Source organism: Myodes glareolus, chromosome 7 (genome assembly GCF_982192425.1).
Source record: "Myodes glareolus chromosome 7, mMyoGla1.1, whole genome shotgun sequence".
Classification (NCBI taxonomy): Eukaryota; Metazoa; Chordata; class Mammalia; order Rodentia; family Cricetidae; genus Myodes; species Myodes glareolus.
In genome coordinates, this window is record NC_142032.1 from 90,318,635 (window position 1) to 90,345,106 (window position 26,472).

Genomic DNA, 26,472 nt, shown 5'->3' on the forward strand with positions numbered 1-26,472 from the left:
CCAGAGTGCTGGGGTTACAGCATGCACTTGTCACCTTGTAGCTTGACTTTGCAATCGACTCTGTCCTTGATGGGTCTGGCTTTTGTCATCTAGCCTTCCTTTAACTAAGTGGGTATGGTAGTAGTCTCAGTGTTTAAGAAGTGGAGACAGTAGTCAGGCGGTGGTGGTGGCACCCAACACTTGGTAGGCAGAGGTATTCAGATCTCACATTATAATGATGATCATTGGTTATTAATGATCTCTCACTAATACCTAACTTACAAATTAAACTTAACCATACTATGTATGTATAGGATCAGGTTCTGGCTGAGTGTCCAGCAGCCGGTGTGGGACTTGGATCCTAGTCCCTAGAATAGTGGAGCACTGTACTATTTGAAAGGGGAAGAGAAAATGGAAACCTGGGAAGCAGTCTACAGGATGGGTTTGCTGGCATGGCTTCTGTGTTGGATATCAGCCACGTGCAGTGATCAGTATGGCACACATGGGAAGCCGCAGGGCCAGGCCCACGGGAGAAACATCCACGGCGATCATCACAGACTCCTTCTCTGCATTCATTTGATACAGGTTCCTCCTCCTTCCTGCCTCTCCCTCCCTCGCTCCCTCCTTCTCTGTCTTGGCTTCCTCTTCGTATGAGTAATAGTATCTTCTATGTCTTACTGCTGTGAAACAAATCTTTCTTTTTGTTGTTGTTGCTGTTGTTGTTTTTGAGACAGGATTTCTCTGTGTTGCCCTGACTGTCAAAGAACTCGCTCTGTAGACCAGACTGGCCTCGATCTCAGAGACCTGCCTGCCTTTGCCTCTGGAGTGTTGGGATTAAAGATGTGTGCCACCACTGCCGGGCGTGACACAAATCTTTAAAAGATTCTGCTTGAATCCTGCATGGTGCTCTGCCACTATGATCCCAGTGTCAGCTACATAATAAGATCCCATAATGGGGGGGGGGGAGAACGAGGCTAAAGAAATGGTTAGAAGTTATAGGAGAGCTCTTCTTGTTCTTACAGAGGACCCAGGTTCGATTCCCAGCACCCATACATGGCAGCTCTCGTTCCAGGGGATCCAACACCTTCTGACTTCTGTGGACACCAGGCATACACCTAGTGCACAGAAATAGATGCAAGCCAAACATTCATACACAAAAAATAAAATAATCTGAAAAATTAAAAATAAAAAGCTGTGTGGATTGAAGATGTGTGTCAGTGTCAAAATACTTACACTGTGTGCAAGAGGCCCTGAAGTCTCTTTCCAGCTCTCTCTCTCTGTTTCTCTCTCACACACAAGGAACACATAGGTCATAATTTTGTTTTTCTTGTGACTTTATGGGTTAGGAGTTAGGGCAGAGTGGGGCTGGGCAATCCTCTCCGTCAGAGGCTAGCAGGGGCTGCATTCTTCAGAAGCCTGCACTGGGATGGTTGTCCTGGATGTCTTAAATGGCTGAAGATAATGCTGGTGATCTAGGGGAGGAGGTGACCCCTGTTTACTTTATTTCATTTTTTTGTGTTTTTATTTATTTGTTTATTTATTTATTTAGGTTTTTCAAGATAGGGTTTCTCTGTGGCATTGGAGCCTGTCCTGGAACTAGCTCTTGTAGACCAGGCTGACCCTGAACTCACAGAGATCCACCTGCTTCTGCCTCCCGAGTGCTGGGGTTAAAGGTGTGTGCCACCACCGCCTGACTCATTTTTTTTTTTGTGTGTGTGTGTGTTTTAAAAATATTTCTATCTATGTCTATGCCATATGTGTGGAAGTGCCTGTAGAGGCTGCAAGAGGGAGAGCATGTGACATGGGATTCCTTGGAGTTGGAGTTAAAGGCAGTTTGTGAGCTGGCTGATGTGGGTGCTGGGAGTCAAACTTGGGTCCTCTGCAAGAGCAGCAAGTGATCTTAACCCCTGAGCTCCCTCTCCCCCTTTTTTTCTTTTCAGAGACAGGGTCCTGCTTTGTAGCCTTGGCTGGTCTGGATCTCAATATGTGGAACAGGTGGGCCTTAAATTCATAGATACCCACCCACCTCTGCCTCCTGAATGCTGGGATTAAAGTCATGTACCACCATGCTCTAGTGCATGGTGTGGGAGGTCCTTCTGTCAATGTGTTGCTTTCACCGGTTAATGAATAACGAAACTGCTTTGGGCCTGTTGATAGGACAGAACTTAGGTAGGTGGGGAAAACTAAGTGGCATGCTGGGAGAAAGGAGGCAGAGTCAGACAGAGAGAGAGAGACACCATGGATCCACTGTAGACAGATGCTGGGAATTTTACCGGTAAGCCACTGCCATGTGGCTATACACAGATGAATAGAAATGGGTTAAACTACGGTGTAAGAATTGACCAATAAGAAACTAGAGCTAATGGGCTAAGCAGTGATTTAATTAATACAGTTTCTGTGTGGTTATTTCAGGTGTAAGCTAGCTGGGCAGCCAGGACAAACAAGCGGTTCCTTGCAACAGAATGTCGTGCCAATGTGTGTCTGACCAAATATACTTCAAAGCCTGAGAGAGCTTGGGAAGTTATTATAGACAGAAACTTCAGACACAATGTTCCACATTTTTCTGTGTTCTTAAATTAAATTAGAAGATAGCTACAAAGTAAGAGGTAAGTTTCACCACGGCCTTTCCACATACATGTGCTATGACACTTTGTTCAAATTTGCTGGTCTCCTACACTGCCCTCCCAATGTACTCCTCCTTCTTTTGGACTGGCTCCCTCCTTCTTGATTCAGGAGCATTTTTGGCTGGTGTGTATACATGGGCATCTTATAGAAATCAATTTTCACCTGGTTTTTCTCAAAGCATGAATCCCAAGAGACAAGTAAAAGCTCCGTGGTCTTTCCTGCCGTGGCCTTGGAAGCCATCTGCATCTCCTCCACCGCATTCTACTGGCTTCATGCAAGTACCAGTGTGTTTAGGAACTTGAAACCATATTGTAAAACCACCATGCTTACCCCATAGCAGCAATGTTTTATTACTGCATTCCTCTGTGTATAAGTGAGTGTGTGTGTGTGTGTGTGTGTGTGTGTGTGTGTGTGTGATGTATGTATGTGAGCAAAGGTGCGTGCCTGCCATGGCACACATGTGGAGGGCAGAGAACTTTTGGGAGTTGGTTCTCTCCTTCCAGGGTGGGTTCCAGAGGCCAGGTCTTCTGGCTTGTGCTGTTATTCTCAGCTGTCCACTGGCTCAGTGTCCTTATTTGAGAGAAAAGGAAGCTGAGGCACAGAGGTTAAGTTCCCATCACCAGGCCATTAGAAGAGAAGGGATTTGATCCAGTCTACCCCCTGGGACTAAGACCTTAACCTAGTGGTTCTTAACCTCCCCAATGCTGAGACCATTTATTACAATCCCTTATGTTGTGGTGACCCCAACCATAAAGTTATCTTCGCTGCTGTTTCATAACTGTGTTTTTGCTGTTGTTGTGAGTCGTACTGTAAGTATCTCATAGATATGCAGATGGTTTTAGGCTATCCCTGAGTAAGGGGTCGCGACCCACAGGTTGAGAACCACAGCCTTAACCTTTCCACTGCCTCTCCAGAGAGATCTGTTCCTACCGTATTCAACTAAGCTGACACACATACAATGAGTTCCTATTTATAACCGCTAGCTTGTAAACTCCCCTCAGCACATTCAAAACCACACCACAGAACATGGCCCTTGTCAGCTCTGGCTTCTGCATAGCCACACAGCTGGTTTTCTTTTCTGTCTTTCATTCCTCCTTTCTTTTCAGACCAGGTCTCACTGTGTGGCTCTGGCCTGGAACTCACTACATAGATTAGGCTGGTCTGGAATTCTTTGAGTTTACAGAGCTCTGCCTGCTCCTGCTTCCAAAATACTGGGACTAAAGGCCACTATGTGCAGCCCAACACAGCTCTCTTTCCCTGGAAGGCTGTCTTCCAGCCACTCATCTGTTTACAAAATTGCTCATCAGGTCTTTCAGAAAACCTCTGGCCGGCTAGCTCTGGGGTGAGTGCACCTTGGACCTCACAGTGCTGGGTAGTTGTTACCCTTATTATGTCTCACAAGGTGCCTTTTGTCCCTGCTGCCTCCCCAACTGGGCTCCGAGAGCAAGGATAGTGTGCGTAGAAGCTGTGCTCGAAAAGAACGCTGTCCTGGCGTGTCACTGCCTGCAAATTTCTCACGACCCCCTCATATGCACTTACCACACATAAACAGGAACGGAGATGGAGATCTGCACCCCAAATCTGTCGACAAGTTCAATCACTACCCACCTGCTCTCACTGCTACTAGTCCATCCATCACATGTTTAGTTACCGTGACAATTCTCATCTTCCTCAATCACTGACTTGTACTTTTTTTTTTTTTAAATACAGACCATCTGCCCGTCTGCATTCCGAAAACAGGGTAGAGAGTTGAGTAAATATGACAACATTTCTATTTTCTATCCACGCCGACACAGGCTGTTTCTTTCATGAACACGATCCCTGACTTATGCAATTACTGTTACCACCGTGAGTCTTCCCGGTTTCTTCTCTCTCTGCCTCCGTGTGCTCCTGGAGGCAGGTCCGCGGGGGTCTGCAGACTAGTGCGCTCGGAGCTTCAGCCAGGGCGGGCGCGGCCTGGCCCCGCCCCCTCATGCATATGTAGCACCCCAGCCCGGCGGCCCGGCCCCCAGACGGCCATTTGTAGCGGTGCTGGCGGCTGCGTTCGGCTTCGCTGCAGAAACGCGGAGAGGAGCGCGCTCCCTGGCCGCTGCGTCCTCTGCCCCGGCGCCTTCCCGGCTCCCCCGCGTCTCGGGCAACTCCCAGCCGTTCCGGGGGATTGCACTCCGCGGCCCTTCAGGCCACCCACGGGTCCTTCGCGCCCTACCGCCTGTAGCCCAGCCGGCCGCACTCGTCCCCGGAGCCGGGCCTAGGGCGCGCGGCGGCCGGGCTGGGCTCGGGGCGTCCCGATGGCCGCGGCCGGCTGGCGCGACGGCTCCGGCCAGGAGAAGTACCGGCTCGTGGTGGTCGGCGGCGGCGGCGTGGGCAAGTCGGCGCTCACCATCCAGTTCATCCAGGTGCCTGGAGCGGGCCTGCGGGCTGGCGGTGGCGGGGTGGCGCTACCTGTGGCCGTGGCGACCCCGCCCGGGGCGCGCGGGTGCGGGGCTCCGGCGCGTGCGGTGCGCGCGGGTGCGGTTTGCGCGGGGCCAGGGCGCGCGACTGCGAGGGCAGGGCAGGAACAGTGAGGAGCGGGCGCTGCTCTCCTGCCCTGCGGCCACGGCGCCGCGCTGCTGCCCGCCAGGCGCCCGGCGCGGCGTCCGGGGACTCGGGCTTCTCAGGAATGTGGCCCGGAGGGCGGAGCTGGCCGGGTGGGAAGCGCAGTTCCACCTTATCGCTGTGGTCGGGGCGGGAGCCCGCGGGGAGCAGCCGCGCGCGGCGGAGCCGGGGCTTCCTGCCCCAGGGCCGAAGCGGGGACCCTGCGCCTGCCTCGGTGGCCGCGATAGCCCAGGCTACTTAGCTGCGGCTCCGCGCCGCCGGCTCCCAACAGTGTTTTCTCTTTGTGTGTGTTTGAGCTTCTCTTACAAGTAGTCTCTTAGGTGGTACGTCCGGGTAGGAGTGTTTGATCGTGCCCTAGGGAAATAATGGTTTCGAGGAAGTTAAAACTGTGCTTTGATAGGGGCGAGACCATTTCCTTGGAATTCCCGGTGCCTGCTTGCTTCGCGCTTAGGTGAAGTTTGGGCTGAACCCAGCTGGGAAAGGAGTGTGAGTTCTGTATTGGATTCCCCCCCCCCCCCCCCCCCCCGCCTTCTTTGGTTGCTGGAGGAGGAAAGTCGAATTGTGTCAAAGAAAAGGGAGGTGAAATTCATCCTTAGACTTTATTCTTGGTTAAGAGGTCCGAGTGATTTTTTTCTTTTTTGTTTTTAAAAGCAACTGCAGATCTCTTTGCTTTTGTCATCCTGAAAGGCGTGGCATATGTTGGGAGAGCACAGGTACCCTGCTAAGTAACAAAGAAGGTATTTTTACTGTGTCAAAGAGTGCGGGTAACAAAGTATATTTTTTTTTTGTCCCCTGTTTCATACATTTGTTGACTAGGTAGAGTTGAATAGCTAATTTTGTTTTGTTATAAGCTGTGATGTTTATAGTGTCATTAAGAGTCTCAGTTCCATAACCTAAGTGTGGTTGTCAGCTTTCACATCGAGGAAAGGAACAATAATCGCTCCTGTGATAGTCCATGGAATTAAAATGTGTTGCTTAAACCTTTGTATCCAGAGAGAGTGTTTATATCACGAGCTACCTTATGACATACTGAGTGATAGTTTGACTCGGGATGGGAGTGGGGGTGGGGGTCAGGCCAATTGAGAAGTTGAGATTGCTTTAAGTTTACCCGACTTAGTCAAGGCTTTATAAGCGAGTTGCTTTTTGCCTGGGGCCAAGAGAGCGGTCTAAGTGACTGACAAAGCAAAACAAGTCACAGCTAACTCTCTCTGGTGGCTTTGGTTGGAGGGAGTCCAGAAGCCAGAGGACAATCCTGGGTTCCAGAACTCTTGGATAACATTGCTTAGAAGATTTAAATCGGAAGCATTTACGTTTCCTGAGGGAGGGACTCTCTGACCGTGATTGCTTCCATAAGTTAAGGTATTTGAGAAATAGTGTTAGAAACTCTTACACTCCAGGTAATCACTGTTTCCTTGTGACCTTCCCAATCCATTTGTTGGACTACTTACCTCAGGGCTCTAAAGTGAGACCAAGTGAGTAAAGACGTGTGTGGTGATGGTACAGATAAGGACCGTGAGTGAGCTTAGAATCCCACAGACTTGAGCGGTCTGCCTTTTCTTTATTGGTTATGAAAATGACACCCAAAATATTCAACCTTTTTTGAGTCTCAATTTTCTTGTTAGTTAAATAGATCTCCACACACATCCTTTTTAACTTTTCCATTAGAAGGACAATCTTAGCAGCGTATTGAGCACACAGAGTGTACTCTGTTGATAGTAGCCATTTCCGTAAGCGTGTGAGATGTTTAGATGCAAAGGGAATTCAGATTTGAAAAAGTTGACGTGGGAAGGCTTTTTAAAAAATGCACTGTAGGGGCTGGGGATGCTCAGTGGTTATGAGTACTGGCTGCTCTTAACCAAAGGACGTGGGTTCAATTCCCGGCACTCACACTCACATGACAGTTCACCAATGTCTGTAACTCCAGTTCCAGAGGATCTGACACCCTCACACAGACAAACATACAGGCAAAACCCCAATGTACATTACATAAATAAATCTTTTTAAAAATGCACCGTGGGGCTGGGGATGTAGCTCAGTATAGAGTGGTTTGTCCCACGTTGGGGAAATCCTGCCTCTGATCCGTAGTACCTTGTAAGTGGGACCATGATGAGGGTGGGGAGTCACAGGCCAGACTGGAAAGAGGAGGCAGATGTGTGGGGAGCCGGGAGTGGGGGAGGCTTGTGTGACTTGGGGCTTTCGGTGCTGGTGAAACAGGAACATAGGCTCTGAGGTTGACTTGGTGAGGAGGAAGGAGGTACAGCACCTGTGTGGAGACTCCGCCACTCCTCTGAGTGTGTTGTAAGTTACTTAACCTGTCTGTGTTTTGGCTTCCAGTCATCCCTAAGCGGGGTAATAAAGTTAAACAGTCGTGAAAGTCAAGTGAATTAACATATCCAGGGCTTCGGACAATGTGCGGTTCATCGGAAGGCTACACCCATTACTCTTTCGACCTTAGATCATGGAACTAAAGTCACAATTTATCATCTCTATCTACACGCACATAGACACACACCCACACCACACTCACCGTCCTCCTCCCCCATGAAAGGGGCGTGCCCGTGTAGATGGCCTTCCAGTGTCTCTAGTTCTCTCTCCACTTCCAGCTGTCCCCACCCCCTACCTCACCAGGTTCTGGGGATCAAAACCAGGATCTTGGCAGTGTTGTACCATTGGTCACATCCCTTTAAAACTTACTATTTTTTTTTTACATTTATTTATTTATTACATACACAATATTCTGTCTGTCTGTATGCCTGCAGGCCAGAAGAGGGCACCAGACCCCATTACAGATGGTTGTGAGCCACCATGTGGTTGCTGGGAATTGAACTCAGGACCTTTGGAAGAGCAGGCAATGCTCTTAACCTCTGAGCCATCTCTCCAGCCCCAAAACTTACTATTTTTTAAAATATTGAATCTTGCTAAGGTTCATAGGATAGTTTTGAGCTCTGTAGCCCAGGCTAGCCTTGAACTACTGATGCTGCTGCTTCAGCATCTCAGGTAACTAGGATTACAGGTCTGTACCCAGCCTGGCTGCTCAGACTTTTTTGAAAAACATAGGACATTCCTTTGGTGACTAGAACACCTAAGTGGTGAGCAACCTCTGGTTAGGACATGATTTTGACATGGAGTGGAAGGCAGAGAGTTGGGTGGGTGTCTGAGTTTCTTCCAGCCCAGGTAACTGGGGGTGGGGGTGTCTCTTCAACTCCCATCTTTTCTTTAGGGCTTTGAATTCATCTCTAAAGCACCGAGTTTTGTTGAACAGGTCTCCACCTCTTTGTAATTCTGCGGTTCTTCTGTGTCCTGACTGGCTGATGTCTTTAGTCTGGTTTCTTAGCTTTTCTAGGGAGCATAACAGAGTGCTTAGGGTTTTCAGAGTAAATAAAATGCCAGCAAATCAAACCACTCGGCACAGCCGTGACTGGGGGAGTCAGTGATCACCTTATTTGTGGCGATTCAGTATCTTGATGTTCTTCCAAAACAAAATTTGTAGTTTTTCCTTAATCCATAATGTAGTCCATTATTTTCAGTGTTCTCCATTCCCACCTCCACCCCATCCTCCCCCCTTTACCACGAGGTACTTAGCCGGTGAGTCTTGATTTCATTAGAGTTGGAGAAACTAGATTAATTTGGACCTGACTTTAAGAAATGACGGGACTGAGGCTTAGCTTAGTGCTAATGGTGCTGCTCTAGGGTCCAAGCCTGGTCTCCGACAGCACAGACAAGCAAGGCTTTTCCTGTTGCTCCTCATACACCAGCTAAAGAGACAAGCAATGGTGAAAAGCAGAGAAAGTAAATTTACTGAACATGGCATTGGGAAGAAGATCAAATAAAGGGAACCAGTGATCCCCAAGTCTGTCTTTGGGATACTGCCATAAGGTTCGAATTGAAATAGAAGGAAAGAGGCATGCATAGCTAAGAAGGCCTGGTCGGGATGTGGTCGTCAGTTCCAACCTGTCCTTTAAGATTGTCTGATAATGTCAGAATCATGTGAAATCTTGTCCTGGGCTGCACACTCCTCTTCTGACTGACACCACGCCTCCAGACTTTCTCTTCTCCCAATGTGAGATTCCCAGAGGAAGTTTTAATTCTTTGCGGTCCATTGTTTCAGTGAGTCGGATGGCACACGTTGCTCTCTCTGCTGTCCTGTCAGGATAGTTAAAGCACATGTGCTCAGCATTTGCTAGGTCCTGGGTTCAGCTCCCAGTTGTAGAAAACAAAGAGAGGAACCAAAAAAAAAAAAATGAAAGCGTTAAGTTTTGGGACTTATGGTTTCTCTGGCAACCCTGAGAAGAGATTGTATATGTTTTCATGGATCTAAAGACACAAAGTATCCTGGGGCTGTTCTTTTAGCGTCCTTACCTTGTACTTACCTGTTTGTCAGCTGTGTAGGGGTTAGGTGGCCTCAGATGATATAGCTCAGGCTAGCTTGGACCTTGAGGTCCTCCTGCCTCAGCCTCATGAGCCTCTGATTGCAGGTTCGTGCTCCGCTTCTGTTTCTCATCCTCCGCTATTAGTCTTGAGACATTGTTACCCTGACTTGAACGTTGTTTCTTCCTACAAATTGCCTGTTGGGGAATGCCTTTTCCGTATCTTTTCCAAGGGCATGTATCCTAGATACACTTCTGGAGTCCTTTGTGTCGGCAGGTACCTGATCCACGTGCCAAGGCTATACCTTTAACATCAATGCCGTTCTGTTGCTGCATCTTAGAGACATGCCGTAGTTAGGAGTTAGCTACGCAAGAGTAGGTGAGATGGCTCAGTGGGCAAAGCCCTGCCTCAGAGTTTAGTCTCTGGAAACCACATGATGGAAGGAGAGAACCAAACCTCATCTGTGCATCTCTGCATGTTAACTTGACTTTTTTTTTTTTTTTTAAGACTGTCTCTATGTAGCTCTGGCTGTCCTGAAACTCACTCTGTAGTCTAGGCTGGCTTTGAACTCACAGAGATTAGCCTACCTGAGTGCTGGGATTAAAGGTATGTACCACTTCATCCAGACAACTTTTAGATTTTATTTAATTAACTATTTTGTGATAGGATCTTATGCACCAGGCTGGCCTGGAGTTTGCTGTGTGTTTGAGGAGGATTTTGGCTTCCTGCTCTTCTTGTTGCTCCTCCGGTGTGCACTGCCATGACAGAGTGTTTTTCTTAGTGCCTTGTCCTGGGTGATTAGGGGACAGTCGTTGGGTATTTGATTATTTACGTGCTTACCTTTTGACTCAATCTTAAGTCTAGAAGTTTAAAGATCCACTTTGAGCATCATGGAAACGCACATGCACAAGGCTGTGAGAGTATTGTAAATTACACATGGTTAGAAGCCGCCCACAAAGTAGATTAGCAGAATAAAATGTTGTGTTCCCCAGAAAAGCGTACAGCTTTAAAAATGATTGAGAAAGGTCCCAGTGAACTGTGGAGTGTATCCTCAAGATACATTGGTTATGAAACAAGTTAAGGACAGCATGATGGAGCACACCCTTAATCCTAGCGAGGCAGAGGCAGGTAGATCTCTGTGATTTGCTGGCTAGTCTGGTCTATATAGTGAGTTCTAGGCCAGCTAGGGCTGCCATAGGGAGATCATGCCTCCCTATGTCTTTGTTAGGGTTTTATTGTATTGCTGTGAAGAGACACCATGACCATGGCAACTCTTATAAAGGAAAGATTTAATTGTGGGAGCTCACTTACAGTTTTAGAGGTTCAGTTCCTCATGGCAGGTTGCATGACAGTGTGCAGGCAGATGTGCTGGAGCTGAGAGTCTTACATCTTCATAGGCAGGCGACAGGAAGCCAACTAAAAGTCACACCGGGGGAAACTTGAGCAAAAGAGACCCCAAAGTCCGCCCCCACAGTAACAATCTTCCTCCGAAAAGGTCACACCTCCTAGTAGTGCCACTCCCTTTGCGGGCTATTTTCTTTCAGAGCACCACAATGTCTCCCTGTCGTCCCCCCCCCTCCGCTCCCCCCGAATGACAAGGGGTTGGAGATGGCTCAGGGGTTAAGAGCACAGGCTGCTCTTCCCTAGATCTGGTTTTGAATCCTAGTACCTACACGGTGGCTCACAACTGTCTGTAACTCCAGTTCCTAGGGGATTCGACGGGCCCTTCTGGGCACTAGGCACACAAATGCTGCACAGACACATGTACAGGAAAACACTCATACATATAGAAAAAAAAATTCAGTAGTAATGCCTGGGGGCTGAGGAGGTGGCTCAGTAGCAAAGCCCTTGCTATGCAATGCGGGTCTGGAGTCCGGCTCTCAGGAGCAGGCTACCTAGCTAGACTGGCTGAGTCCCTGAGCTCTGGGCTCAAGGGAGAGCCCCTGCCACAAACTGTAAGATGGAGAGTGATTAAGGAAGACACCCAACCTCAGCCCCTGGGCTCCACACACAGTTGTTACACACACACTTCCACACTCCTGTGCACATACATACACCACATTCTCAACACATTTTTAAAATCTCTTGTTCTAGTGTACCGGGGGGGGGGGTGGGAACTCAGAAAATAAAGGTGTAATTTGCTCATGGAGACAAAACCAAAGCAGGACACAAGGATGCATGAGAGATCGAATGTAACAAGGCAGGCCGGCTTGTTGGGATATCTGTTCCTGCCCAGTACCCCACAGCCGGCAAGTCCCAAGGAAAAATCAATCACACAGAGATCTCTATAAGTTATAAAGCTGATTGGCCCATTAGGTCAGGCTACTTATTAGTTCTTATGACTTATCTTAACCCATTATTCTGATCTATGTTAGCCACACGGGCTCAGTACCTTTCTCAGTGTGACAGCTTACATGTTGCTTCTTCGGTGGCCTGCGCAGGAATGTCTGAGGAACCTCCCTGCTTTCCAGAATTCTCCTGTTCTCATTGCATCACCTCTACTTCCTGTCTGGTTTTCCCGCCTATACTGCCTGCCTGGCCAATCAGCGTTTCACTAAAACATGATTGACAGAATACAGACAATTCTCCCACACCAATCGAAGGGACTGGTACCCAGAGAGGGAGTAGAAATGAAGTGGAAGTGGTGGTGGGAAGGGGACAAGGATCCTCTGAGTACCGTTTTCTGACTTTTGGAACCATGTCAATGTTTTAATCCCTCGGTATGTAAGTAGCAAACACTAATGCAATGGAGCGATGATGGAAAAGGGACGTCTTAAGGTGGGGTACTGCCAGGTATGGGGGGTACACTCCTGTGATCCCAAACGTGGGGAGTAGAGTTAGGAGGGCCGGCTGTTTAAGGCCAGTGTGGGCTACGTGAGATCTTGTCCCAAGAAACAAAGATCAGAAGATGGGATACAGATAAACAAGAGAACTAGCCTGTCAGATGAGCCACAAACACATTGGAAGGACCAGGAGAAATGCTTCAGGTAACTTCTGAACCCAGTGTTCGGACTGTGTCCTCAGGATAGAAAAGAACATGAAGCAAACACTGAGCTCGCTGATGGGCTCTGTCCCTTCCCCCTCCGTCTTGCCCACCCTTCCTCACTCCCTCCTTTCTTTTTTCACATAGGAATTGGTTTACAGCTTGTGGCTGTAATATACTTTTGTATATTATATTAGCAAATATGCAAATGTTTATAGGGGTCATTGTCTTACTGTTGTAGAGAGGGAGGCTGCACACTTGGGAAGGGCAGAGGTTAAAATGAACTCGGATGTTTGATTGACATTGAGGATACTGGCCTGAACTCACAGTTTGAAAAGTTTATAGACCCAGAAATGCCTATGCATGCCGATCCCTTGAGCACACCCCAGCTCATTTCCGGCTCCATTGAGAACTGCAGAAAGGGTAGGACTTTGGAGAAACCTCTGATTCCAGGGCTGGGGTAGGAAAACACAAGATGAGCTTGGAATATCTTTCAGTCTAAGGAAGTCCTTAGGAAAAAACAAACAAAATCAAAACAAAACAAGATGGGAATTTGTCAGAGAAAAGTCAGAAGCCAGCCTGGGAGAGTTCCTCTGTGCTGAGTTGGGGACGGTGTTATCATTAAAGAGAGACAATTGCTTATTGCCCATAAAGAATCTATGCAGTTAATCCCAGCACTGGGGGATATTGCAGCAGGAGGATCATGAGTTTGGCAAGACCTTGTCTCAAAAGAAAGCGTGAACTTGATCTGTGAGTACATGACGAATAAGTGACTGAGCAGACTTCTGACTAATGAATGAATAAACACACAGAAAGTAGCAGAACCGGAGAAAATGATGATTTGGCAATCATAATGATTAAACAAGAACCATAAATGGATGTTAAAACTAGTAAGTGCGATGGTGGATGTGGTGGGGCATGCTGGAGATCCCAGCTCTGGGGAGGCTGCAGTCGGAGGATCCTGAGTCTTGGCCAGTGTGGGCTATGGAGGGAAAGTAGCTGGGTTTAACTTAGTCAACATGTATTTCTCTAACAGGAGGGACCTGGCTGACCTCACTTGGATATCAAGAATTGCTGGAACACCAGGGCATCCTAGGGAGGTGCCCTGCCACAGAGTTAGACTCCCACAGTGAGCTCCCAAGGCAACCTAGGGAGGTGCCCTGCCACAGTTAGACTTCCCCCAAGGCATCCTAGGGAGGTGCCCCACCAGAGTTAGACTCCTACACTCAGTCCCCGGGGCATCCTAGGGAGGTGCCCTGCCCAGAGTTATACTAACTGGCACTAAGCTGGCTAACACATCACTAGGCATTGCCACCTCACTGGCACTTACGATGCTCAGTATTGTTTGGTTATGCCAATGAAGTTCTAGTTAAAGAATAGCTGGGCACTAAACAAGATTATGCCTAATACAACCAGGCCAAGCCATAAAGGGGGTCAACCTTTTCTGTTTAAAGACATCTTTTCTAAGTTTGTAGTTGATGTCTTAGGAGAGGAAGATTGGTAAGCATAGGTTAGGCCAGTACACACTTTGGCCAAGTTGTTTATTCTAACGACTTCCCCTCTTTGTATCAAGTGTCTTTTGATGTGTAGATGACTTTGTGTATTCTTTTTTTTTTTCTACTGGGACTTAGCTTAAAATCATTTATCTTCTTAAATGTGCTTAACCAGAAATAGAAATAATAGTATTGGAAATACTATTGGAAAATATGTATATGGAAAAATGAAAGTATTGAGCAGGGTTAACTTTTGTTTACGTGTGTGTGTGTGTGTGTGTGTGTGTGTGTATGTGTGTGTCATGGCATGCATTTGGAGGTGAGAGGTAATTTGTGGGAGTCAGTTTTTGCCTTCTACCATGTGTGCTCCAGGATTGGATTGTCATCAGGCATGGTGGCTAGTAAGTGCCTTTACCCAATGAGCCATCTCACTTGCCCATAGCGGGTTTAGCTTTCTTTTTTTCCTGACTTCCACCCATTCCTTTAAATGTACTCCCCTTATTTTAAACAGCCAAATGTATGAAACTGCAGTATTTTAAATGCACTTCTTTGTCTTTTGTGTATTGTTGTAAGAATAATTAACCCTCAAAGAAGTACTTTGCCGTTCAGGATTATTGCATTTATTTTTCATTTCCCTTCTGATTTCAGTGCTTACAGGCAATCCTCATGAACAACAAGCTTTTATCTCCTCTCTCTCTCTCTCTCTCTCTCTCTCTCTCTCTCTCTTTCTTTATTTGTTTGTTTATTTTAAATTTACTTTTTGGAGATAGGGTCTCTTTCACTTTGTAGCCCAGGCTGGCCAGTAACTTACTATGTAGCAAACCTTGAACTAGAGTTCTCTTGACTCAGCCTCCTGAGTGCTGGGATTACAGGTGCAAGCCACTGTGCTGGCTAGTTTTGTGTCAACTTGATACAAGCTACAGTCATTGGAGAGGAGGGAACTTCAACTGAGAAAAAAAACACCCCCATAAGATCTGGCTGTAGGCAAGCCTGTAGGGCATTTTCGTAATTAATGATTAATGAGGAAGGGCACCATGGGCAGGTAGTCCTGGGTTCTGTAAGAATGCAGGCTGAGCAAATTATGGGAGGAAAGTAGTAAACAGCACCCTCCATGGCCTCTGCATCAGCTTCTGCCTCCAGGTTTCTGCCCTGTCTGAGCTCCTGTATGTTCTACTGCCTTTAGTGATGGATACTAATTTGCAAGCGTAAACCTAATAAACCCTTTCTTCCCCAAGTTGCTTTGATCACGGTGTTTTATCATAGCAATAGTAACCCGAACTATGGTGGAAATTGGTACCAGGAGGGGGGTATTGCTGTGACAGACTTGACCCTGTTGTTTTGGGGAGAATTGTGGATGGACTTTGGAACTTTGGACTTTGGTGAGGAAACCCGTTTAGTGTTCAAAGTTTGGTGAGCTATTCTTTGGGAGCTTGGAAGAAACTAGCGCTGAGAGGATTATAGACGATGGAGGTCTGGCTTGTAGCGGTCCCGAGGGAAGTTTGAGAATTACTTAAAGACTATCAGGACCATTGCGTATTTGCTATTTCGAATTACGATTCTGTGGTTCTGGTCAACTGGGACTGAAGAATCAAGAGAGACCAGCTCCACTGAAATGAATGAAGCATCTGTGTTGCTGGGACAATTGATGCTGGTTAGTTGGAGCTGAGAAATGGTCAGTGATTAAGAAGAGACCAGCGCCATTGGGGTGAAATCTGGAAGTGTTTCTTCCGAGCCGGCACACAGAAACTCTGTTCCAGCGTCGTACCTGTGGCCAAGGTCGAACCTTGCTTTGGCAGCTGAATTTGGTAGTGTAAACGTCACCCATGTGTTACTGGTTTTGAAGGCAAGAAGTGGCCATGGGTAGCAGCCGAGGCTTGGCACTGTGAGAGGTCAGGAGAGGCCATTGGTTAGGGTTCAGCCTCAGTGGCAGGTGAAAGCCCAGGATTGAAGGGGTCATGTGGAGAAGTTGAGTTTGGGCACCACGAAGAGACCCTATGAGAGACTGTTGGTGAAGGTGCCCAGCTTTGGAGATGCCAGTACCATGGGGTGACCACCAGGAACAGTAGCAGCTGTGGGGTGGGGTCGCCCAAGCTTAGAGGACAGACATGTGCTGAGAGAGCCAAGCCAGAGAAGTGACTCAGCCCTCTTGGAGGCGCCCAGATCATGAGCATATTGGACATTGATATTTACACAGTTGGTGTTTGTTTCGATTTGATTTGAAGAAATAAGAATAAAAAAAATTTAACTTATCTTTGATCTTATGGGAGCTCATTCTTGAGAGATACTAGATTTTAAAAGAGAGACTGGACTTTCTAAGAAGAGACTGAATTTTTAAAGACTGGGACTTTTTAAGTTTGTAGTTTTTTTCTTTATTTGTGATCTTGGGGATGAACAAAAAAAAAAAAGAAAGGTTGTGTCTTTGACAGGGATGTGTTTTTGTGTCAAGTTGACCAGGGGTTGGTTAGTGTGCTGGCTAGTTTTATGTCAGCTTGACACAAGGTAGAGTTATTAGAGAGAAGGGAACCTCAACTGAGAAAAATGCCTCCCTAAGATTTGACTGTAGGTAAACTTGTAGGGTACTTTCTTTTTCTTTTTAATTTATTCTTATTTCATGTGCACTGGTGTTTGGCCTGCGTGTGTGTCTGTGTGAGGGTGTCAGAAGCCCTGGAACTGGAGTTACAGACAGATGTGAGCTGCCATGTGGGTGCTGGGAATTAGTTGAACCTATGTCCTCTGGAAGAGCAGTCAGTGTTCTTAATCACTGAGCCCTCTCCTCAGCCTCATAAGGCATTTTGTTATATAGTGATCAATGAGGAAGGTCCAGAGCTGGCAGTCCTGGCTTCTATAAGAAAGCAAGCTGAACAGACCAAAATGAGCAGACCAGTAAGCAACACTCCTCCATGGCCTCTGCATCAGCTCCTGCCTCCAGGTGCTTGCCCTTTTTGAGTTTCTGTCCTGATTCCCTTCTGTTTTGAACAGTGATGTGGAAGTGTAAGCTAAATAAATCCCTTTCCCCAAGTTGCTTTGGTTAATAATAACCCTAACCAGGACAGTCACCCAAATAATTTTCATTTTAAAGCTGACATAAAGTTGTCTATGTGTCCAACAGTGTTTGGAAGTGTTTATGCGTGTGCCTGCATGTATGCGTGCATGCGTGTGTGCATTCATGTGTGTGTGCATGCATGTGTATGTGTATGCATGCACGTGTGTTATGTGCGTGCGTGCGTGTGTATGTGTGCCCGTGCCTGTGTGTATATTTTTAGAATGTCTCAGTAAACTTCTGTCATGGTCACTGTTTTATTGCTGCGAAGAGACAACATGACCAAGACAGCTTTTATTTTTTTGCGAGACAGGGTTTCTCTGTGTAAGCTTTGCTGTCCAAGAACTCGTTCTGTAGACCAGGCTGGCTTGCCTCCGCCTCCCAAGTGCTGGAATTAAAGGTGTGTGCCATCCCAAGGCAACTCTTTAAAAGAAAGCATTTAACTGCGTCCTGGCTTCCAATTTCAGAGGGTTAGTCCATTATCATCATGGCAGAGAACATGGCAGCAGGCAGTTGAGGTGCTGGGAAAGTAGCTGAGAGCTACATCCTGAGGGAGGGAGAGAGGAGAAAGGGGGAGGGGGGAGGGAGGGAGAGAATGAGAGAACTGAACCAGCCCTCAGTGATACGCTTCCTCCAATAAGGCCATTCCTCCTCATCCTAGTCAAACTTTACAGCAACTCAGGACTAGATGTTCAAATGTGTGAGCCTGTGGGGGCCATTCTTATTCAAACCACCGCAGTCCATTCAACATTCTTCAAGAACGTAGTGTATTGAGGGCTGGAGAGGTGACTCCATCAAGAGCCCTTGATGCTCTTGCAGAGGACCCTGGTTCCATCCCCAGAACTCCCATGGGGAGGCTCACAACCACCTGTAACACCAGTTCCGGAGGTTCCTGTGTCCTCTTTTTCCTCGGTGGACATCGCACACGTTGTCTGCACATATAGAAGAATAGGCACACACTCATACTCATCACTTCAGAATAAAGAGTATGTATGTTGTTAATTATGGTTTTCCAACTGTTAGTTTTTTTATGCTTCGTTTGACTTTTTCCTTCCACTCCCGCTGCTGAGGGTGGGAACCCAGGACCTTGGGTGTGATAAATAAGCACCTGTGAGTGACCTGCGTCTGTGACCTTTCTCTTACAGTCCAGCCACACTTTATTCTTTCCTTTTCCTTTCCTTTCCGTTCCATTTTCTTCTTTTTTTCCTTTTTTGTTTTTTGAGACTGAATTTCTCTATGTAACACTTCTGGATGTACAGGAACTTGCTTTGTAGCCCACACTGGCCTTGGACTCAGACATCCTCCTGTCTCTGCCTCCCAAATCCTGGGATTAAAGATGCATGACACCACCGCTCGGCTACTATTCTTTATTCTTTTCCTTGGGGGGAATCATGCCTTAAATAACTCCCAGCGGCTTTTAATGAGACTGTGTAAGGTTGCGTTCACTTTGCGTGGTGACGGCAATTGGCCGAGGGCAGATGGATGAAAATGGTGAAAACTGTTTGCTTGTATCTGGCTCCGTCAGATTTCTCTCCTGCAGAAGTAACTTCTCCCTGTGTGCCTGACCCACTTCTCATTGGAGTGGAAACATTTCTCAGGATGCCACTAAAAGTTTCTTTGTTCCTAGCTTGCCTGGGGAAGTGTTGAAACACTCTCAAGCCTGGGAAGATTTTCTTCTCCATTTTTGTATTTATCTTTTTCTGTTAACTCTGAAATGCAAGGCTGTCCCTGCAGTGGCTGTGCAGTGTTTCTTCCATACTGTTCTACGTTACTCCGTTCGAGGAAAGTCTGTCAAATTTGCCTTGGTAGCAGACAGGTTTTTCTGGATGTCTGGTGAAAGTGTCTAAAATAGGGCTAGGATCTTAGCTATCTCAGTCTGATTTAAATGTTGGCAATGTTTTCTTAACATTGACACAAACTTGATACTTTTCTAAATCATCATACTATTTAATGAAACCATTTCTTCTAGGGTAATTAATTACTTTTGCTTTTGCGTAGAAGACTACATATTTATTTATGAAGAACCATTCTTGATGTTGGAAGTCAAGAACTGGCCCATGCTCAGAGATGCTCCTCCTGGGTTCTGAACTGTCCTTTGTTTCGATTTAGAAGGACGAGTTGACCTTCAGGGATTTTTTTGTTTGTTTGTTTTGTTTTTTACTTTTTTAGACTGTCAAGATTTTGACTTGAGAAGTTTAGTGTGGTTGCTTAGCCTGGATTTTTGGCAGAGAGGCATGATTTTTAGAGAGAGGTTAGAAGGTTTTCAGGTTTCTTTTTGGCATGCTGGAATTGAAGCCAGGGACTTGCCCATGCCAGGCAAATGCTCTGCCACTGAGTCACAATGCCAGCCCAGCTTTCAAGTTTTTAAATCCTTTACTGTTCATCTTTCAACATTGGAGCAAGTAGAAAGAGGTTGGGGAGGTGTGTATGTGCGTGTGCGTGCGTGTATGTGTATGCCATCACATTGAATATTGTTATCTTTTTCCATGATTTCCTATATAAACTTTTGTTGGTTTCATTATTCTGCAATCAGGTAAATGTTCACCTGCTTCTCACTGTAGTGTTTTTCTTTTAAGCTAACTTTATTTTTTCTTAGATTGTGTTTAGTACTCGGAACATTGTAATTTTAGTTTGGGTATCCTCTTAATTCTTTTGGACTTATTTTTTTGAATTTTGTGTAAGCGTGTGTATCTGTATATGGGCCTGTGCACAAGTGACGGCAAGTACCTGTGTCGACTGGCTGAGGGTGTTGGATCCTCTAGAGCCGGAGCAATGGAGATTTGTGTGCTGCCACAAGTGGGGACTGGGGACGGAATTGGAGTCCTCCGTAAGACTGATACATGCTCTGAATTGCTGAGCCATCTAGTCCCCAGCCCCTTAAGTTTTAGAGAACTTATACTGGAGAAAGTTGAGTACGTCCTTTTGATTGTAGGTTAAAGGTCAAAGAAAAGGACCTATAACATTTTTGTGTCTTAGACCTTGCTGGGATCAAGCTCAGGACTTTGCTCCGACATTGCGCTACTTCCTTGGAGCCAGCATTAATGATGGGTTTTGTTGTTGAGCTCAGGTCTTGTTATTGGGTCAGCCAGTCTGACCTCTAGAGGATGAGACGCCTGACTTAATCCTCCGGTAGCCAAGAGTGCAGTGCAGGCTTGTGCTGCTGTTCCCAGCAACTTTAAGGATTTTATCATTTTCTTCTGTGTTCTGAGAGGGACTTGTCCTCTGTAGCCTAGCCGGAAACCTGGTCTTGCTGCTTTCTTTCATTTCTCTGGCATTGAGAATGTCAATGCAGACATGATTCTAGACGTAGAGACGGCTTCTTGGGAACTGACTCCTCCTGACTCGTGGTGCTTATCCAGTTCATCTGGGACAAGCTGCTTCTGCGTCAGGTTTAGGTGCTGGTTCAGCGGGGTACGCCTAGATGGCTATGGACAAGTTTCTCCATCTCCGCCTGGACTTCAGGTGTGACATCATTTCCGGCACTATTCACCTGGACACCATTTTAGACCCTCTCTGTGCTGGCATAGAAGCAAGCATGTTCATTAACTACTTTGTCTTTATCTTTTGGCTGCTTGGCATCATATTTGTATTTGTTTGTATGTTTTATTCATAATTGGACTTTGAGAATCACAGACCAGGACTCTTGGTTATACACAGCTAAGCACAGTGCCAAGTATGGGTTGATATTTATTGTTAGCATTTGATCTTTTTTTATGATTTATTTATTCAGGCATTTTGCTTATATAAGTGCTGTTTCCATGCACACCAGAAGAGAGACTCAGATCCCATCACATATGGTTGTGAACCACCATGTGGTTGCTGGGAGTTGAACTCCGAACCTCTGGAAGAGCAGTTAAGTGCTCTTAACTGCCAAGCCATCTCCAGCTGCTAGCATTTGGTCTTTAATAAAACTTAATTGGAAATCAAAGCGATCTGAGGCGCAGGCATGATGGTCTACACTTGTATCTAGTACTGGGGAGGTAGAGGCTGGAGGATTGAGTACAAGGTCACTCTTGGCTGTGTGGTGAGTTTGAGTCCAGCCCGGGCTGTTTGCAACTCTTTTTAAACAAGGTCTTAGGAAGAAATGCTTTGTGCCTATTTATGTCGGCATAGCAGCTGGTACTGCAGAGGGCCAAGAGCCAGCTCTCATTTGGATTTCAGAGTTTCTCTGTAATGACAAGATCATATATAATGCATGCAGGTTTGAATCTTGAGTTTTAGTTTCAGCAGTACTAGGGAGATGGCCAAGTGTTTGCCATGCATGCATGAAGCTTGGATCCCCAGAACCCACATAAAAGCCAGACACACTATTGTGTACCTTTGACCTCCTTGCTGATGAGCAGAGATGGTAGATCCCAGGGACTTGCTGGCCAGCTAGGTATCCAAAAGGGCAAGCTTCAGGTTCAGTGAGAGATAGCTTCTCAAGAAATGTGTCATCAAAATGACTCTGCTGTAAATGTGCCTGCTGTCCAGCCTGATGAGATCTGAGTTCAATCCGGGACCCATATGATAGACAGAGAGGATTGTCTGACCTCCAGACAATCTCTGTACATGTTCTCTCTCTCTCTCTCTCTCTCTTTGGACAAGGTAGTCTTATTTTAGTTTCTCTGGAAATTCTGACTTGAGAAGCTGCTACTTGTGTCTTATTTCCTGGCGGGTTTTCCTCCTGATGCCTTGTCTTTGGTTACGCCATGCCATGTGGTTGAGATGCAGACAGTCAGCAGTTTGCTAGCTGGAAGGAAAGGCGCGGTAAGCAGGCAGTCAAGTCCGACTGCAAGGAAGATTTGTGAAAGGGAAGAAATGATGTTGGAAAGACAAGGCTATGAAATTTGTGATTTCAGGTCATTTGCTTCTGAACTTAAGACAAGCCAGCTAGCTAAGGTAGGGGTTTGCTTTAAGCTCTCTGCACGCTTTTCTTCTGTACATGTACACATAGGTATGTCTTCAACTCAGTTTCAGTGGGTTTAAACTTAGAGAGGGTGACACTCTCTGGGACCCCAGCTGAGGCAGAAGGATCACCATGAGCTTGAGACTATCCTGGGCTACATAAATGAGACTCTGTAAGTTAGAGAGATGTTTGTGGGGTTTTGGAATAGAGAAAATGGAAATAGATTTGAAAACAAAGGTTTAAGTCTGTAATTGCCCAATGAGTTTTGATGTTTAGCTAGCTTTATAATGTATCCCAACCCTGTATTAATTATTTCAGGAACTATGCTGACAGGTTCGTGCCAACAATTTGATTTAATGAACTGTTTTTTAAATTAGCAAACCATTTAATATTTAATGTGAGAACATTTTCCGTGTAACTACTTCTATGTTTATGGAGAAGCCCTTTTCATTCACAGTCATGTTAAGAACAGGGTATGAATAGTGGGGTTTGAGTCTTGGAGTTCCTTACCATTGTGGAGTCTGGGAGGTTCTATGACCTTTAATTAATTCATTAATCAAAACAGTTTCTTTATTCGTGAGATCGGGTCTCCTGAGGCTGCTTTTGGACCCTAGCCTCAAGTCGTCCTGATTCAGTCTCCTGAGCAGCTGGGACTCCAGGCATGACACCGCACATTGTTTGAGTAGGTGCGGAAACAGTGCAGAGACCTCTGTCATCTGTTGGGCTGGGAGGCTCCGGCTCCAGTTTTAACCGGTGCAGGCACCAACTCTTTTATTTTCCCCTCCCTATCCTTACTGTCCGCGCCGCGCCAGCCGAGCTGAGGCATCTCGGTGGCAGCCAGGGTTTCAGGAAGCAGGCATTAGTCAGATGAAGTTGTCTGACACGGGTTACTTGAGTTTGTGGTTTTGGATGAGCAGTGTGTGGCGCACAGCTGCTGCGCAGCAGCTTCGTTCCAGCTGTCCTGCTCGCCGGTCACACAATACCCCACATTCCTTTTTTTTTAACCTCTTGTCGTATTCTAGACTATTACTTAAGTGGGTCCTCGTGATCGCCGCTTTGGGTAACTTTTCCACTAATCACCATTTGCTTAGAATGATGCCAGCATCGATTGGGTAACAGATTTAAGCCCTGCGGTCTCGGTAATTTGGGGCCGTGAGCTAATGTTCCAGTTGTGAAATATCGATCTAAAACAGTTAGGTGATAGACATGAGAGGGCACCAAAGTTTGATGATGTCTCAAGTGAGTAGCTGGTATCTGGGTAATGAACCTGGATCTACTGATTTCTTATTTTAATCTTGTGTTTGTATGAGTAGGTTTCAATAGGATTGTGAATTTAAAAGCCATGTAGTACTATGTTACATGGTGAATAGGTCTCTCACTATATAGCCCTGGCTGGCCTGCAACTTGCTAAGTTAGACAGGCTGTGGCGTGGAACTCTTGTGCTTACGCCGGCCTCTTCCTCCTGAGTGCTGAGATTAAAGGTGTGTGTCACCAAGCCTGGCTGCATGTATGATTCTGTGTCAGGCACCGTGCTAAAAGTTACACGGTCTAACTTACTTAATCTCTGATTACGTTAGTGTTTCTGTTCACAGATGTGTAAACCCAGACTCAGTTGTTCAGTATGTTTTCAAAACCCACAGTGGTGACAGATTTGATTTGAATTCACATTTTCTGATTATAAAGCCAGTGTGGACTTGGCTAACTAACCCTGACGTTTCCACGCTCTCTCTCTCTCTTTTACACAGAATGGGCGCAGGCTAATTTGAATGCAGAGCTGGGTTGAATGGGAAGCATAGCAGAGTGTTCGGCATCTCTCCTTCTTTCTCTCTTCAATGCTCCTTGATCTGTGACCTGTTTCTGCTGTTTCTGTAGATACTTCTCAGGCCACTGTCCTTTCCCAGCCGGGCAGTCATCAAAGCTAGCCTGTCTGAAGCCTCTGCCTCACACCTAGGTGAATGCCTGCTCTCACAGTGGATTTGCTACCAGCCTGTGTATTCTCTCTTCCTTTTCTTCATGCCGTCTAGTGTGTTTAAACGCTCATTCTGTTGTTATTATTATTTTTTATTTTCATTTATTATATGTTTGAGACAGGATCTCTATTATGAAGCCCTAACTGTCCCAGAACTTGCTATGTAGACCAGTCTGGATTCGAATTCACATGCATTCGCCTCCTCTGCCTCATGCTGGGATAAATGGTGTGCACCACGATGCTGGCTTTAAACTCTCATTTGTAGAAAGGGTTCACCCAGCACAGCCATATACAAAACCCTTGTGGAGCTGATTGTTTACTAGACGTCTTCATTTGCCCTTTTATTTCCTAGAATTCAAGTCATCTCTCTTGCTCAGGTTTTATCTGAGCACACCTTTCTGGAGTGAGTATTTAGATCAGGCCTTGCCCCTTCCAGCTGCTTCCATAGTATCTCAGGGACTTTTTTGTTTGTTTGCTTTGATTTTTTTTTTGTTTCTTTTTTAGACTTTTCTGTTTTTGTTGTGCTGAGGTACAACCCAGAACTTTGCCTGTATAGCAGGCACCTATGTGGTCACTGTGCTGGACCCCAATCTTTCTGAGCATTTGGGGAGTTCAGTTGCAGAAGCCCCCACTTAAGTGTTTGTCATCTAAAGGCACACACACTGTACTGTTGTCATAAAACCCAGGAAATCATAGTCAGGCTTAATTTAGTTTGCCTTCTTCTGACGTCCTTTGTAGGAAAAAGAAAATTATTCTGGCCCCGAATTCAGCCAGGACTGGAGGTTGCTTTGATCTTGTTGTGTATTTTTAGACTTCCAGTTGTTTGCAAGAGATCCTACGTTTTGGATTGGTGTGATAGGTACCGACCAGAATTAAATGGTGTGTTTTGGGCAGTGTTCTCACAGTGCTGCTGAGCCTTTCTCCAGCACATCCTAGGGAAGAGGCATGTGTTGTCTGCTTGTCCCCTTATTGGTGACAGGAGACCTCAGTGCGTAGCTAAACACCGAGACATACTGTTGTTGCCTTTGTATGATTAGACAGCCATGTGGTTGGGAAATGGAGACCAGTTTAGTGACTGATTTTATTTCAGCCTTTGGGTTGTGTCTCTTTCCCTTTCTGATACCCACCCCCTTCTCATAACTAACCCTGCTGCTTCTGCTTTGCACTTTGTGCCATATTTTTCCATGTCTTCATACTTTTCAGGTCTAAACGAGTAGTTACAGTTTAAAAATATTTCTTTTATTGTTTTTAGTTATATGCTTGTGTGTGGGTCTCTGCACGTGAGTGCCGTTGTCTATGGAGGGCAGAGGCGTCAGATCCCCGTGGGAGCCAGAGCTATACAGTTGTGAGCTGCCTGATGTGAGCGCTGTTACCCTAACCCAGGCCCTCTGTCAGAGCAGCATGCCCTCTTATGCCCTGAGCCCTCTCTGCATCCCGAGGACCCTGCCTTCTGGTGACCCTGAGAGGAGCACTGATGGTTGCTGGGAGGAAGCATACATGATGGCCCTGTGTACTCTTTCTTCTAGCTCTGGTCACAATGGCTATCAGTAAAGCTGCTGTAGGGCCAGATCTGCTCTGAAATGTAGTCTGAGAAAACCCGAGCCTTCCATCCTGGGAACTGCAGGGCACAAGAGGCACGTACCAGGTTCTGGATATTGGTCACATCTTGGCTGGGTGGGGGAGATGACTGTAGAGGGGAACACCAGAGTCTCCAGTTGTTAATAGTTTGGTGGTGTGTGTGTCCACCTTTTTTCCTTTATACCATCTTCTGAGTTATTGATATAGTTATAGTTAGTTATAGCTAAAGAACAAGGGATATACACTGACTTAACTATGTAGTCAAATGGAAACCTAGCTCCTGATTTGATGCTGAAGGTATCATGATGTGTTGCCAGGACAGAAGGGTGTTCTTTTGGGGGTTTCCTTCAGGGTGGGAAATAACTTTCTCTCTATGCCTACTCACACAATAAAAATTAGTTAAGATTTTATGGTAAAAAAAATTCTTGTATGTGGGCAAAACTGGTGTGTGTATGTGTTATGATTTGCTTTTAAAATGGCTTTACATTAGCCGGGTGGTGGTGGCACACACCTTTAATCGTGGCACTTGGGAGGCAGAGGCAGGCGGATCTCTTGAGTTCGTGGCCAGCCTTGTCTACAGGTGAATTCCAGGAAAGCTAGGGCTGTTACACAGAAAAACCTATCTCAAAAGCAAACACAAAATGGTTTCTAAAGATTACTCTAAAGCTCCATGTCTGATTTGATCGTGGTAGTTACTGGAAGCTATGATTAATTTTGCTCCAGGTTTTGTGTGAAGAAATGATGACAGCAACGATGACACATGTTTGACACACACACACACACACACACACATACAGACACATGATGGTGATGACTGAGGGTGTGTATGTGCACACACAATGATGATGATGATCATGGATGTGTATGTGTGCACACACATGACGATGATGATGATGATGATGATGATGATGATAGACATTCTAAAAAAATCTTGAAATGTTTGGAAAATGGGCT

The 26,472-nt window shown here is 46.2% G+C and overlaps 1 protein-coding gene across 2 annotated transcripts in view; it reads left to right on the plus strand.

Annotated features, from left to right (window-relative positions):
- The first annotated feature begins 4,620 nt into the window (after positions 1-4,620).
- Positions 4,621-26,472, plus strand: part of Rras2 (RAS related 2) — a 70,171-nt gene continuing 48,319 nt past the window's right edge. The window contains exon 1 of one of the 2 annotated variants that reach the window (XM_085692936.2): positions 4,621-5,000. In XM_085692936.2, coding sequence (XP_085549062.1) covers positions 4,893-5,000 — 108 coding nt within the window. In that variant the 5' untranslated portion in view covers positions 4,621-4,892. Of the gene's footprint in view, positions 5,001-21,871; positions 21,965-26,472 lie in introns of those variants that run through there. The other variant, XM_087908543.1, reaches the window with a different exon arrangement.